General features: G+C 42.3%; 1 protein-coding gene across 2 annotated transcripts in view; it reads left to right on the forward strand.

The window, feature by feature from the left end:
- The window catches only part of RBM20 (RNA binding motif protein 20), a 196,225-nt gene that overhangs the window by 120,513 nt on the left and 59,238 nt on the right, over positions 1 to 16,474 (forward strand). Inside the window, exon 1 of one of the 2 annotated variants that reach the window (XM_077947495.1) lies at positions 2,193 to 2,488. The exons of the other annotated variant lie outside the window; for it this stretch is intronic. Within the exon in view, the coding sequence (XP_077803621.1) occupies positions 2,406 to 2,488 (83 nt within the window). The 5' untranslated portion in view covers positions 2,193 to 2,405. Of the gene's footprint in view, positions 1 to 2,192; positions 2,489 to 16,474 lie in introns of those variants that run through there. 2 annotated transcript variants of the gene reach the window in all.

Consider the following 16,474-nt stretch of genomic DNA (forward strand, 5'->3'; position numbering starts at 1 on the left):
GTATACAGTAGGTACTCAATACATCCTACGACATTGAACTGAATTTTCATTTGGGATGTTTAATTTGTGCCTCTTCATTTCCAGATTGGAACTGGAGTTGTGTCCGGGTCTCTGGGTAGGAGCTAGGACCATACAATTAGAAGGGCTTATTCTAAGTATCGACATTTATTCTCCTGGGAGTTGCATTCCAGGCCATGTCTGATGGTTCCTTTTATTTTAATAATCAAGCTCACATTCAGTGTGTCATGTTATGGAGCTCGCAATAGCAGATACACAGCTCTGGCTGCACCACAGGACACATGGCTTCTACCATAATCCTGAAGGTAGGTGTGGTCCTCATCCTTCTTTCCTGTGGCTGGCTGTGGGTGGCAGGTTTCAGGCATTTGTTTTTAACCACTGCACATCACTGCTTCTCCCTCAATGGCAAACAGGAGCAGAGCCTTCTATGTGGATTTGGAATGATGTGTGTGGTGGGGCACTTTTCAGTAAACTCTTAGTCTAAGAAAGTTCTGGGCATAATGAAAGAAGACAGAGAGAGGAAGGGCCAAACCTGCTCACTGGAGTAGAACCTTGCAGTTTGGGGAAACCTAGTAGACCATGGGAAGCACTCAAGGCCAGAAGAGAAAGGCAGCCGCGGCCAGGCTGTCTGGTTCTCTCAGGCCAGGAGCTGGGACTGGCGCTTTTACGTGTCTGTGACTGAGTCAGCAGCTGAGGCCAACAGAGCCTGAGGCAGCCTGTGGGCTGTGACTAAATTAGGAAGAAAAAGCCCTTGGGCTCTCCTGGGAGCTCACTGGGGCAGGTGGGCCATGGAAGGGCCTCTGGTGGGCAGCTAGAAACAGACTGGTCAAACTGACTTTCACTTTGCTTTTTCAGCGTAACTGTAGAAATGTCACACACTGGGTCTGAGTTCAGTCCCAGCAGGAGGGAAGACCCCCGATGCCAGGGTACCCCAAGCCCCATCTCCTCCAAGGGGCTAAGTAAAATAGGAGAATCTGGTAAGCTTCAATCACTAAGTCATTTATAAGCTCACTGGGGAGTTGTGACCTTTTAAAAGGAATATACCCTTTTGACTGTTTTGAGTAGGAGATTATAGTGGACACCAGGCATCGCAGGTGGACAACAGCCTGTCCCAGACAGGACAAATTGGAATGATGGTTGCTTTGCATCCATCATTCTAAAATCTGTGACAACAGATTTTGATTTTAGAAAATCACAAGAAGGTTCAGTTTGGTTTGAGTGTTTAAGGATTGCAGTGTGAGATTTGGAAGGAGGAAAGTAAAAAAAAAAGTTGGCAGGAGAACGGTGGCTCCTAGGAAGAAAAGTTACATTTCTAAGTAATCAATCAAACTCTGAATGAGGCCAGCCAGGGCCTTTAGCCACTTCCTCACAGAGAGGGGCTTCTTGGTTTGTTTGTTTGTTTTTTTTTGTTTATTTGTTTGTTTGTTTGTTTGGTGGTGTACTTTCTGCAAGATTGGTTGAAGGCATTAGCCTGAGAGCACAGTTTCTCAACTGCAACACTATTGATATCTTGGGCCAAAGAATTCTCTTTTGTGGTGGTTGTCTTGAGCATTGTAGGATTTTGGCAGCATCCCTGGTCTCTGCCCAGTAGATGCCAGTTGCATCCCATCAACCCCCTCAGTTCTGACAACAACCTGTTTCCAGCATTACCCTGGGGGCCAAAATCGTCCCCAGCCACTGCTTAGAGCAAAGGAGAACTCACCTTTCCTACTGAAAGGAATTGCAGTTACCACTGGGTAGGTGAGATGATGGGTCGTCTCCGTTCATCTCCTGTTCCACAAAAATAAAGAAGGGCAAGTGTTTCTGGAGCTTTGCTGGTTGGGTGTCAGTTCGCCGGGATTGTCTGATGTAGCTGTATTGCTAAGGATTTTTAGGGTATCTTCAGGACCAAATTTTCACCCGTGAAAACCCAGAGTAAAAAGCAAGCAAACAAACAAGCAGACCACCACCCACAGCAGCAACAACAAAAAACAGAGAAGTAAACCAGGTGAGACTTTGGAATTTATTAAAAATGGTCAGCGCGATCAGCCCTAGATCTCTCCGTCAGAAGTGCTCTCAGGAGGCCTGTCTGCATAGAGCTGGCTTGGGTGTTGATACGTGAAGAGGCTGAGAACATGTGGCATAAACATCGACTGATATTGTTTGCCATTGCCATTTACACTCAGCGTGTGTAATGCAGCAGGAATGGCTCCCAGTGGCATGTGACTGCCCTTCCAGGCGGGCATGCCATGCTCAGGCACTGCTCTTTCTCTTTCGCTCTCTTCCTCCCTTGCTTGCATACCCCCTCCGCTGCCCCTTTCCAGACTCGGGAGAGTTTGAGTGAAGGCTTGTCATGATTGGCATGCAGAAAGCTGGTAGAATGTCATTGGAATTTTCTAGGGAGGCACATGCGCGACACCCAAAATGACTCCTGGCTTCGGTGGCCACAGGTCAGCGCGTCGTGCCAGGCACCCTGGTCTGTTTCAGAAAGGTAAGGTTGCATGACGTCATCCTACCTTTCCCCAGCACAGGGGAGAAATCAAGGTTTATTTGTTTCTTTTTTAATTCTCCAGTTCAGGCAGTACCTCTGAACATGTTCTCGGCGCTGAGCGTTTGTGCATGAGTGTGCGATTTGTCTGTGTCCCCACCCCCTCCGTTTAAAAAAAAAATTAACAAATGATTCACAACGGCGGTTTAACATGTGACCTAAAACAGCTCCTCATGACCCCAGTGAAATCAGCGATCCTAATGTCAGGAAGTCTCGATGCTCTTTTTACGCCGGTTACTAAACTCTTCTATAAAGAAAAGTCGCGAGGCTACTGGAAAACAGATTGCGTTATCACCAGATCTGGGAGAATGGAAGGGGATGCATTCAGAATCCCAAAACTTTATAAATGATGGACATCTCTTAAGGGTGAGGTGTTTTGTGTTAATTGCTGGAATTTGGCAGTGATGGAAAGTGAACTTAAAGGTGTTTGAAACATCTCGTATCTGTTGAGTGTTGACTCATTCTGGACCAGGAGGGGAGTGCCGTGATAAAATTCATGAGCAGGGGATATTTCGCCAAGAAACAAGCTTGAGAATGGCTTCTGAGCACCCCTGAAGTAGCTGGAATATGAATTTCAGCACCTCTTAGAGATCTTTAAGTAAAGTCAAGTTTTTAAACAAAACTATTTTCATTGTCGCCAAGCAAGCAAGCAAGTCTATAAACTTCTGTCGTGTGGTTCAGGGCACAAATTTGGACATGGACATGATGGTCTGTTAGCAGACTCAAGCACAACCAAACATGACTCACCTCATTTCTCTATCTGATGCAATTACAAGTAGCTTCAACACACGTGGTAGAGGAATACTAGTTTTCTGCTTGCAAGTGTGTAAAAGCAAATCCACACTCATAAAACAGCATGGACAGGGTATCTTATATCACGGAGTTTTTTTTTTTTAACCTTAAAAATATCTTTTATGTAGCTTTGCCATTGGTGCCATTGGTTTCTGCCTTATATGCACTGGAATCTTTTCTTTCTTGCAATTCTGAGATGTGAGAAAACTGAAGGGGAGAGGGTTAACATGTTCACACACTTGCCCCTCCCCCACGTGCTTATGCTAACAGCTGCCATGTATGATTTTTGTGGAATTTGATATTTCGAATGAAATGACTTCCTTATTTTCCATAGTAATATAATAATCAATTTTACCATAGAGAACAGTGTACATGTCAAGCCTTGGCTGCTTCTAATTAGCAATGGATGGGGTAGCTGGGGAAAGCGCAGGAGAGCAGTTTCAAGGAAAAAAAAAAATCAGTCTTCAAGCTTTAACCATTCTTTCTGGCCTCAGCCAAGGCAGTTTTCAATCTGCTTGGATCTTAACTGACCACAGGTTTAGTTTGTGGTGTTCTAAGAAAATATGTAGAATGGCGCGTGCAAATGTGATGAAGATGGGTCTGTGTATCTAACCGTTGTGGGGTTGTCTTTTATCTCTACTCTACATAACTTTCTTATGGCCACAGCTTTGTAAGATAGAGGCAAAAGCCAGAAGTAAGGCGCATGTAATATTCTCTGCCTTGGGCGACATCTATGTTTTGTTGGCTGTAGTCAGAAAGGTATGTGTCTTAAGGTACCAGAAACTTCCATCCATTTTGGGAAAGGGATATTTTTCTCAATAAATAGTTATATGGCTTATTTACAAAGCCCCAATCTTAATGTTCTCATTTAATCTAAGGAATGTAAAGGAATGAAACTGTGCACATTCCCAAAACACACACGGAAACATATACCACGTCCTTCACAAGGAAACAGAGTATTTGGGTAAGACCTACATTCCCACAAGCTTAAGACAGTCATAATTTCAAGTCGGTTGAACGACTATTTGTTCAGTGCCTCTAATTTGCCCAGTGCTGAGCCACGTAGGCACTTGGGAGTTTGAAAGATTCTAGGATGTGGATGATGTCCTCAAGGTGCTTATAATTTAGAAGGCAAAACTCCTCCCCTGGCAAACCTCACCTGGCTTTCTGCAGCAGAAACTGTATGTGTTCTCTGGGGGAAATCTTATTGCAAAAAATAGTTATTGAATTGCATGGGAAGGTGCATCAATAGAGCTAAGAAATATTTTTAGCTCGATTGTGTTTGACTCTTTGTGGACTTGTGACCCTTTGTGGACTTGTAAAAGTTTCAGTATTTATTCTTCAGGGTCAGTTAAGACAAAAGGCCATGCTGTTTGGAGTGACAAAAAATGGCTTATGGAACCCAAAGTAATAAAGAACAGATTGATTCTATTCTTTTATAGATTGGTAATTCTTAGACTTTGCTGCACGATTGTTCTCCTGGGGAGTTATTAATATTACAAATTCCAATGCCTTGGTTGAGTCAATCTCTGAAAGTGGGACTCAAGCCCCAGTACTTTTTAAAACTTCCCAAGTAATTCCTAAATGCCACCAAGTTTGAGATCTAGTGATAGAAATGACTTTATCAACAACCTTTTTTTGGTTGTTTATTTGGTTTTTTTAGCCTAAGCCTTCTAGGGTGAGTTTTGGAACAGGCTTTTTATAATGATGGGGGTGGGTGTTGACTAAACAACTTTCAGCCTTCTGGAAGCTCACCTTCTGTTCTCTGCACTAGTGAACTCAGTGTGGATGGAGGTATGCTTTCTCCCTTTCCCACAAACCTGGTAATATGACGCCAAGTCAATCACTCAACCATCTACGTTACCTAAGGTTTCCTGAACCTTGAATGTTTTTATTACAGGAGCCCAAATGTTCTGAAAATCTTGATTATGTCTCTTAAGGGAGGGTAGTTATATGATTAATTACATGTGCCTCTTGAAATTATTTTTGCATTGTCTGAAACCCCCATGGAAAAGGAAGTCCATTCTTGGTGTACTTGCAGCTAGTAGAAGTAGCTCATTAAAATACAGGGGTTACTCAATTCCTGATAACTCACTATAGATTTTTTTTTTTTTTTTTTTCAGACAGGGTCTTGCTCACTCACCCAGGCTGGAGTGCAGTGGTGCTATCATAGCTCACTGTAACCTCAAAACCCAGGGCTCAAGTGATCCTCCCACCTGAGCCTCCCAAGTAGCTGGGATTACAGTTGTGCACCACCATGCCTGGCCACTTTAAAGACTTTTTTTAGAGACAGGATCTCTCTATGTTGCCCAGGCTGGTCTCAAACTCCTGGCCTCAAGTGATCCTTCTGCCATGGCCTCCCAAAGCGCTAGGATTACAGGTGTGAGGCCACTGTCCCCAGCCACCTCACCACAGATTCTTAGAGTTGGAAAGTATTTTCAAAATATTCTAGTGCTGTGGTTCTCAAAGTGCAGCATCAGCCTCACCTGGACTTGTTAGAAATGTACATGTTCAAGCTCCACCCCCAGATCTTCTGAGTCAGACACAGAGATGAGGGTGTGGGTGGTGGTGAGGGGCGGGCCCAGCATCTGTGTTTTAGGAAGTTCTTCTCTCTGGCTGCCCACCAAAATTTGAATTACTGCTGTTATTTCACCTTGTCAGAAACTGAGATACCTCAGTCCTGGCATCTGTCTCTGCATCATGGCCAGATCATCCTAACTTTTCTATGTGTCATGAATAACTGCCTTAAGAAAACACCCACCATCCTAAAATCATAAGGTATAAAGAAACCTTTAATGTTGTCTCATCTGACTCTCCCATTTCACAGATGAGAAAACTAAGGTCAATAGGGTGACATGAAGTCAGTAAGATGTAGAGTCATTGGTGACATTGCTTTTGGTCTACTTATAACCAAACACTCCTCCTCCCACACTGGCCCACATTGCCTCTCCAGTTTCATGTGGACTTCTAGTGTTTGGCATAAATCACATCAGTTAAAATGTCTAGGTTAATCGACAGGCAACTCTAGAAAAAGACCAACTATTTAAGAATTTTAATTCTTTAAAATTATTCCAAAATTCTTTAATTTCAAATTGGCTTGAATTTTATAACCATCTTTGTACATTTAATAGAAAAAAATCTCAGTGGTGTAAACTGCTGAAAAGAAAATTCACAGAACATGGGGAGTACTCCTGGAACATAGGTTTCATCCCAACATCATGTAGATTAGGCACTAACAGTGCCTCAGAGGCACACACTGAAATTACATTTTCTTCAGATTTAGTTAAAAGGAAAAATGTGACAAGAAGCCTGTTTGTTGAATACTTTAAAATTTTATACTTGATGTAGCTGGTGATATTTACGTAATTTTGTCAGTGTTCAAAGACTGAATCTAATCCACATTTTCTGCAGAGCTTCATCTTTCAAAACATTGTAGCAATACACAGGGAACATTTAGCCAAGAAAACGAATGGAGAATGCACAGCTATTATCTACATACCCACATACATGGAGCAGGCATGTCCATGGATAATTTTTTTTTGTTTTTTTGTGCATTTTTTTGAGACGGAGTCTGGCTCTGTTGCCCAGGCTGGAGTGCAGTGGTGTGATCTCAGCGATTCTCCTGCCTCAGCCTCCCGAGTAGGTGGGACTACAGGTGTGCACCACTGTGCCTGGCTAATTTTTGTATTTTTTTTCAATAGAGACCAGGTTTCGCCATGTTGGTCAGGCTGCTCTAGAACTCCTGACCTCAAGTGATCCTCCTGCCTCACCGTCCCAAAGTGCTGGGATTACATGCGTGAGCCACCATGCCTAGCCCATTGGATAGAAGTGTTTATTGGTTCCACACACCTACCATGTGCCAGGTATTATGGTATGGTATGGGACACATATAGTTCCTATCTTCGAATGATCATGGAACAGTGGGGAAGTCAGGCAAGTGCTTCAGTAGACAATTATAAGAGCAGGTGGTGGAGTTAGAAGAGAGTACAATTGAGGTTAATGGAGCAGAAGGGCATTCTGAAGATCATGAAAGGGACATCAGTGCACACTAGATGGGAGCAGAAACCAGAGAAGGCTGCCTGGAGGAGGTGTCCTGTGAGCTACATTTCAAAGGATGGTAGATGTCTAGGTGAAGGGGAGTAGGGAGGAGGTTGTGCAGGGAGAGGGGCCAGTATATGCCAGGACATCAATGCTCATGTGCACATTGTTGATCACTGGGGCAGGACTGATCTATAAATCCCTATATATTTCCTTTGTGTGTATAAACATTAGCAATTTGGTTTCTTAGAGAATTTTGTATAGCAGTTTTAAAATATACATTTCGAAAAGCTCATTTTTTCCATTACAAAAGACTCAGATGTTTCCAAGAAAAGTTTCTCAGCTGAGCGGTCACCAGATCTTATGTTACCGAGAAAATGGAAAGATTTCCCCTAACCCCAGAAGTCAAACCAGCTTCCTCAATTTGAGACTGCACAAAACCAATTAATTTTTGCCCAGTGTGGATTTTCTTAATAATCGTATCTCAGACAAACCAATTCCTGTCCTAAGTGGATTCGAGCCACATTTCACTCTGAAAGTTGTGGGTCCATCTGGGAAATGTCTTTGTAGAGGAGAGAATTTTATAATAAGGTATTTTTGGTATTTCATTTACTAAATCTTCAGGGATATAGGTAAGAGAGCCTCTGTGCTGAACTGACTACCCAACAGAATAAGGTTAGAGGGAATGAAATTATTTCATGCTGGCTGGCCTGCAACACATGCCTCTGAACGAAGCCATATACAGTCATGGGTTGCATAACGATGTTCTGGTCAACAACAGATAGCATATACAATGGTCGTCCCATAAGATTATAATACTTCATTTTTACTGTACTTGTCTAGGTTTAAACATATTTAGATATGCACAAATACTCACCATTGTGTTCCAGTTGCCTTCAGCATTCAGTACAGGAACATGCTGTGCAAGTTCATAGACTAGGAGCAATAGGGTATATCATATAGCTTGGGTGTGTAGTAGGCTACACCATTTGGTTTGTGTATGTACACTCTATGATGTTCACATGACAAATTGCCTAACAACACATTTCTCAAGGCATGTCTCCATTGTTATATATGGATATATATAATCTCCATTGTTATATATACATGACTGTATATATAACGATGTTTTCTTTAAAAGCATTTTCAGGAGCGGCCAGGCGCAGAAATAGCTTAATTTGTGAGCAATGATAATGATAGCTAATATCATGATCATACTTTCCAGAGCCCTTGCACATCATGTTTGATCTTCACAGTGAGTGGAACAGACACTACGATCTCCATTTGACAGATGAGGAAATTAAACCTTAGAGCTATCAGATTTCAAAGGTGAAGAGACCTTGAAGATCCTTTCATCCAGCTTTCTCATTTTACAGAAAAAAAACTCCCTGAGATCCAGGGAAACGAACTGACCTAGGATCCCACAGGGAGTAAATAAGGGCTGTTGGGCCAGGCCTGGGTTTTCTGATTTCTAGCTCCCTGATTTTGTACTCCATCATACTGTTCTCCATCTTCAGTGTGTTAGAGGAAACTTGGTAGGTTATGCATTCATTCTTAAGGAGAAATCTTGTTGATATCAGTCCTATGTGCTATTTTATAAACACACACACGTGGAAAAAGTCCCTTATTTTCCTGTTTTTTTTCTATATGTAGATACAGACGGACACATACAGACGGATACACACACCACATGTGGATGTCGCTGGGGAGATGAGGGTGGGATTGGACTTAGCAGAGTCTCAAAGGGGACTTCAACTTTGTCTGTCAAATATTCTTTTATTAAAAAATTTTGAAGCAAAATGCCATCACAGTAGTATTTGTTCATTTTGGATAATGGGCACTGAATTCATAGGTGTTTGTTTTCCTCTTCATATTTCTGTATTTTACAATTTTCAAAAGAAAACCAAATATGGATATTAAAAATAAATTCTCACCTATAATACCATACCCTTATTTTATAAAAATAAAGCATATTTTAAAGAAAGAAAAATGGTTCAGAAGGAAGGAAAGAAAACTATACTATGGTTCTCATTAGTTAAGTTGACATTAATCCTCTCTTTGCTTTAAGTCTTTCCTGGGATGACACTAGCAGAACGTGTATCATTTTCTCTGCATTTGCTGCAGGATCAGTTCTTTTTGGCAGGTTTTGAGTCCTTCTAATAAGTCCAGCAGGAAAGGCAGGCCTCTTGTGTCGGTTCTAAACCCACCAGCTGCCTCATTGTGACTGCATAGTCCCCTGGCTGTGAGAATATGCTCTGCCTGATAAACAACGTACACAGCATGATGGACTGAAAGCCCAGGGATCTGGTACCAAACATGTTAGTTAAACTCATGCCCGAAGGAAGTAGGCCCAGAAACGTGGTTTGTGGAGCTCCCTTTAATGAATGTGTAAACAGAGAATAGAATATTGACCTTACAGTTTAAAAACCCTCCTTCAAGTCCCAGTCAAGTCCCTTATTCACTGGATGACCTCACACGGTTCATCTGATCTTTCTTGGTTTCAGTCTTCGTACTATAGACTGGAAATGGTCATATTTGACTTAGCTGTCCATATGGCTGTTCTGGAGATGAGACAGCTAATGAAGTGAGAACACTTATTAACACACCGACTGAAAAACACAAAACAAAAGAGAGATGATAGGATTATTATTGCTGTTATGAATCAGTCCAAGAGGTGTCATGGTGATATGAATCATCATATGGTAATGTCATGGCTAAGGGCCAAACACAGAATAGCAGTATTGACCCAGCAGTCTCAAAATTAGTCACAGAGGCCAAGCTACTGAAGACCCAGCAGGCCTATTGTTATCAAGAAAGAGCACTATCCAAAAAGTGTGTGGCCTCATCTTCTCCTTGCAAAGAGGAAATTCATCTGGTATATGTTGATAGGCATGTATCCCACCACTGCCACTCCATCAGTCCTGAGGACAGAGGCAGCCTGCATTCTAGTCCCAGCTCTTCTCTGTCTCGGTGTGTGACTTGGGCTGATTCACAGAGGATGCCAACTTCTTTGGCTTTTGCAGTTTTTTGTTTGGGTTTGTTTTGTGTGTTTGTTTTTTGTTTTATTTTGTTTTGTTTTTGTCTGTAGAATGAGTGAGTTAAACTAAATTGTCTCTAAGGCCTCACCTTGCTCTTCAAATTTGTGATCACTAGCTGGAGTTTGAACTTTAGCCCCAGTATGACTGTTGTGTTATCATTGTCATCTTTGTAACCTGGCATTCAGGGACGTCCCTCTCTAGTTCGTATTCTGACCTAGCTTCTGAAAGCATTATAGCGGAGTTGAGAATTTTTGATCTAGGAAAGATAAATATTAAAAGGAAATTCCCACCTACAATACCATAAATAAGGAATATTTTAAAGAAAAATGGTTCAGAAGGAAGGAAAACTATAATGTAGGTCTTGTTAGTTAAGTTGACATTAATCCTGTCTTTGCTTTAAGTCTCTCCTGTGTTGACACTAGCAGAATGTGTCATAAAGGCATGGAAAGATCATAAATTCTCAACTCTACTCTAAAGATGTGACCGTGAGCATTGCATTTTTTTGGCCACATCTTTATAGTGTTGTCATACCTAGAAAACATTTTCTTGCCTGGTCATGAGCCCTCCCACCTCGATTATTTTCTATATTTTAGCACAAAAGAAGAAATGGCACATTCGCCACTCAGCCAGTTGCGCTGGAAGTGAATTTAAATTCCTGCACTGGTTATCTTGGAAGATATTGTGCTTATTGCAAATGTGGCCGGTTGCATGAGTTTAGGCGCTACCGTGCTCTGGGCTGTGGTTCTTGGTTCCTGCTTCTGGGTGACTGGACAGTAGCAGGAGAGAGTCTGCTAATACATCTACACACATTCACTCTACTGCGTTTCAGCTGTGCCCTTGTTATTCCACAGCCCCTTAAGTCCTGGTACACCAAGCAGATGTTAAGACTCTCTTGGATCCCTCAAACCCCATCCCCCATGCCTGCTCCCTCCTCTCTCAGCAGTTATCCACTCCTTATCTTCTAATCCTCTTTTCTCCCTACGATGATGATAGTGACCCTGTAGCTCCAACTACTGGGTCCTCACAGTCAGTCCACTCCTGCAGAGGAAACTGGAGGGTGACCAGGAACCTTCAAGTCAATGTGGGCCACAGAAAGAAACTGTCTTTAAAAGCTGGTTAAATGCTGGTGGTTTATGTAGACTGGCTTTCTTTAAGCAAATAAAGGAAATGCATTGCCTCATGTCCAGCAAAGTCCAGGGTGGATTCAGGAGAAGCTGGCTCAAGGCATTCCTAGGAGGTCATCAAGGAGCTGCCTGTACCTCTGTCTTCAGGCCAGCATCTTCTGACTTGGCTTTATTCTCAAGCAGGCTGTCATTAAGTGATGGCTTAACAACAATTTAGCAACCGTGGCAGGAAAGAGAATCATGCCTGATAGCTCCAGCAAAGTATCAGAGAGTCTTCCCCCTTGAGCCAATCACTGCAGCCAGAGGGATGTGGTTCTTGGACTAGCCAGATCTGAGACATACTGCATGGGCCCCTATTTGTGCAGAATTTGCCCCTGACTACGTTCCCAGAGGGTCTTTGGATGTTTGGTTAGATGGTCTGTACTCTGGGGGGATCAATTCATACCAGCAAGATCCAATCAGCCCCTACACCTACCACCGCCTCTCTAGTGGAAGCTGCTTTTGCATCTAATTGTCTTGGGAACTGTGCTGGTTTTCTCTTGCTGCTGTAAGAAATTGCCACAAATTTAGTGGCTTATAATAACATACATTTATTATCTTACAGTTCTTGAGGTCAGAAGTCCAAAACCAGCCTCACTGGACTACAGTCAAGGTGTTAGTTCCTTCTGGAGGCTTAAAGGGACAATCTGTTTCCCTGTCTTTTCTAGTTTCTAAGAGGCTACCTGCATTTCTTTGGCTCATGTCCCCTTCCTCCATCTTCAAAGCCAGCGGCAAAGCATCTTCTCTCCTCTCTGACTTCTGTTTCCATCCTTATATCTTCTCACTGACTCTGATCCTCCTGCTTCCATCTTAGAAGGACTCTTGTGATTACATTGGGCATACCAAATTCAGAAATTCGGATAATCAAGATCTTTAATTCAATCACATCTCCAAAGTCCCCTTTACCATGTAAGACAACATATTCACAGCCTCTGTGGGTTAGAATGTGGACATTTTCAGGGCATCATTATTCAGCCTACTGCAGGGATTATCCACTCTATTTAAAAACCTGGACTTAGACAGAGAAAGAGTAGACTGAAGCTCCTGCACCGGAGTGGGGAATTGTAGATAGTCCTCTAGGAAGGTGACTTTGTACCTGCTTATAGGTTGAGTTATTCACAACAGCAATATTTATTTGCTTCTTGGGTGTATTTAGATTGTCCTTTTTGAGCTTTTTGTGGGTTTTTCTCCACAGAATTGTGTACTCATAAAAGAGGTATCCATATTGCCTCAAAGCCACCAGGTTCTGATGAGCCATACCCATTATCTTCTTTCTCCATTTTGTTCACGGCAATTACTTTGTGCCCATCAAGTGGGAGGCAGTGTGCTGAGGAAATACAAGATTCTCCAAGACATACTCCTTTCTCTTGTGGAACTTATGTCTAATGGAGTAGAAAGGCACGCACGCAATTATTTTTAACCCAAGGCGCAGGATGTGCTAAGTGATATAAAAGTGACAAACTAAGGAGTGTGGGAAGACAGCAGGAGACATCAGTTCCAGCTTCCAGGGGTGTCAGATCATGCACCCCAATTCTTGGTTCAGAAATATGATCACTATATGCACCTGAATTTCAGGTTATTAACTATTGCAGGCTAAGAATTTTAGGGCTTTAAAACATAGTATGATGTGTTTTTTCTTCTTTGTCTAGGGTGTTTGGATCAAAACAGGTGCTCAGCTCTGATGATTCATGTGAAATCACTTCTACTCAAGGTTGACTAAAGTTGAGAATGATGAAAATTTTCCAGTCAAAGCAAAAGTTAGGAAGAAAACCTGGTTAGTTTTCTTACTTTTTGCAGAATCTGAATGGGTTAACTTCCGTAACCTGGGTCATACTCTGAAAAGGACAGGTTTCCCATGGCTGACCTGCAAATACCCAGTGTGGCTGGCTTTCCTAGTCGAAAAGCTATAGCTCTTCCTCACATGTCCTTTCAGGGGCAAAGGGGAATCTCTACTAAGAGCTCTCTCCTGCCCAGAATGCAATTTTAGAAAATACAGCTGACTTCTCTGGGAAAAACAAAACCAACCTTGTCTTACTCTGGTCATGGAAACCAACTTGGCACCTCATTATCGCCTTGTTAGCAAGAACAGGCTGCATGATGGACAAACCTGGGAGGAAGAGTTGGCCCAGCGTGGCCAGGGTTTTCAGTTAAGCTTAATTGCTCTTCTAAAGCTCAGCTACTTAATATTACACAAGTCGAAATTTATCGTCAGACTCTTGATCATCCATCCTCCTCTTCCTTCCGTATTCGTGCCTACATAGATATCGGTGCCTCCCCATTCTGCTGCTGTTGAATTTGTGGTGGGCCACCAAAGGGCCCCCAAGGCTTGTTTGCAACCAGCTCGACTCCCCAAAGGAGAACAGGGCTGTAACTACCTTTAGCTTTGAGCGCCCTCTTCCCCCATATTTTAAAATGCAGCTAGCTGGTGCTGCCCTTGGAGCATAGCAGGGCTGCTGGCTGGGGAAGGTGGTGCCTTTTTAACATCTTATAGGCAATTTTTGATTTTTCATACAAATGGGAAAGAATAACAAAGGTATTTTATCTGGCTCTCAAATGTGCTTTGTACTTACATTTAAATGTGGGTGTGCCTGACGTTCTGGGAACTCCCTGCCAACAAGACAGTGTGGCAGCTTATGTCACTTGCCCTTTTCCTCCTCACCTGAGCTAGTCCCCCACCTAAGTGTCCAACAACAGATGAACAGATCTCCTTTTTGTTTCATTATCGTTGGATTTTTACTGTACAGAACCTGTGACAGTAGAGACTAAGGTGTCCCAGTTATGCAATGTCTACCCTGTGCTGCCTAAGCATGCTTATTGTACAGCATGCATTGTCCATGGCAACCCCAATTTCCAATTTTCCAGTCCCCTTCTCCCCATTCAGATGTCCTAGAATTCCAGTTTATCAACATCCTGAACATATTTCCTGATGACACCCACTTTTCAGAGGGGAATCTAAAACCTGGAAAATATGGTCTTAACCAAAGATTCCCTGCCTGCCTGTGGTAACCACATATCCCAGACGTTCTGGGAAAGTGTTTCCAGTTTCCAGATCATGCACACTGATTTTTGGTCCAGAAACCACTATAACCAACCAATATAGGTCACATGAAAGACACATGTCAGACAGACACCCTTTGTGCAGTAACATTCGGTGAGAGTCTACCGTTGCCCACTACTTCAAATTCAGATTTTTTTACTTGTAATTTTTTGGTTATTCCTTATGCTAGTTGAGTTTGAGAGCTCAGTTGAAGGGAACTGTGATATTGTGAGATTTGGTCTTCATCAGGTTTCCTAGCATACAACTCCAAAAGTCTTTGGAATCACATAAATATCTTTTTGTATGCTAATGAGTTGACAAATGTCTGGCAGCCCTTTAGGATGGGATCTGGTTACTGGAAAGCCCACGGCAGCATGGAAGGATTGGGACTTTCAGCCCCACCCCCAACCTCAGGGAAGGTGAATGCCGCTGAAGGTAGAGTTAATCACCAATGGCCAATGATTTAATCAATTATGCCTGTGCAATGAAACCTCCATAAAAACTCAGAAAGGACTGGGACATGTGGAGGTTCCTGGAGAGGGGGGTGCCTGAGAGGTCGTGGGAGTTCTGCACCCCTTCCCACACACTTTGCCCCGTGCACCTCTTCCATCTGGTATTCACTGGCATCCTTTGTCATTTATCCTTTCTAATAAACCAGTAAAACCAAGCAAGTCCCTGAGTTCTGGGAGCCTCTTTAGCAAGTTAGTCTAACTCCGATTTACAGCCAGTTGGTCAGAAGTACAAGTAAAACAACCTGGGGCTTGTGATTGACATCCAAAGTGGGGGACAGTCTTGTGGGGCTGAGCCATCAACCTGTGGGATCTGACACTTTCTCCAGGTAGTGTCAGAATTGAACTGGAGGACACCCAGCTGGGGTCCACAGCAGAACTGGTTGCTTGCTTGGTGTGTGGAGAAAACCTCCCACACATCTAGTGTCAGAAATGATTCGTGTTGTGAGAGTATAGGAGATGCTGAATTTGTTTGTGCCTGTATTCAGACAGGAAGACAATTCATGTTGCTTTTGGATGTGAAATGAGGACAAGGATGAAATAGTGTTTGGCACAAATGTAAACACGATCCACTCTGTAGGCAATTGTGAAGCCTGCCTTTTTCACTTAACATTAGAGCATATAGATTTTCTCATGTCATTAAAGTGGTTTTGTTTTTGTTTTTTGTAACAGAGACTTTGGCAAATTCAAGATAATGTTTACCATTGGCTATGATGGGGAAGGGTGAGGTGGGGAAAGCAGGTAACCAAGGGAGATTTATCGTGTTGGAATGTTCTCTGTCTTAAACTTGGTGCTGGGTACTCTTTTTTGAATGTCCTGAATGTTACATAATAAAGTAGAAATTTAAACACCAAGTTTAATGATTACTTAATATTTTATTATGTTGGTGTACCATAATTTCCTCAGTTCAAATCCCATCTCCCTATTGTTGGATATTTGTAATTTTCAACTTTGGACTCTTAAATAATATAGTATTAAGCATCTTTGGGTATCAAATTTTATCTTCATTTGAGCTCCTTTTCTCAGTTTAGATTTATATAATTGAATGCCAGGGTCAAAGAATATGTCTATAATAAATGCATTTTGTTAGACTATCTTTTAACAAAGCTATATGCGTTGATTATCACTGACATTGTGCCTATTCTACTCTCTCTCCAACACAGTGTCATTTTTTAAAAATTGCTATTTTGCTAGACGAATATTTATTTCGAATGGTTTTAGTTTATGTTTCTACTTGCCAGTGAAATTGAACGTTCTGTCATATAATTTTTCCATTGGAGTTTTTTTCAAATGAGTATGTGTGAGCACAGGTTTTTGCAGATTCACTTGTATGTGGGACCTGTGTGGGAAGG

Source organism: Macaca mulatta, chromosome 9 (assembly GCF_049350105.2).
Source record: "Macaca mulatta isolate MMU2019108-1 chromosome 9, T2T-MMU8v2.0, whole genome shotgun sequence".
Taxonomy (NCBI): Eukaryota; Metazoa; Chordata; class Mammalia; order Primates; family Cercopithecidae; genus Macaca; species Macaca mulatta.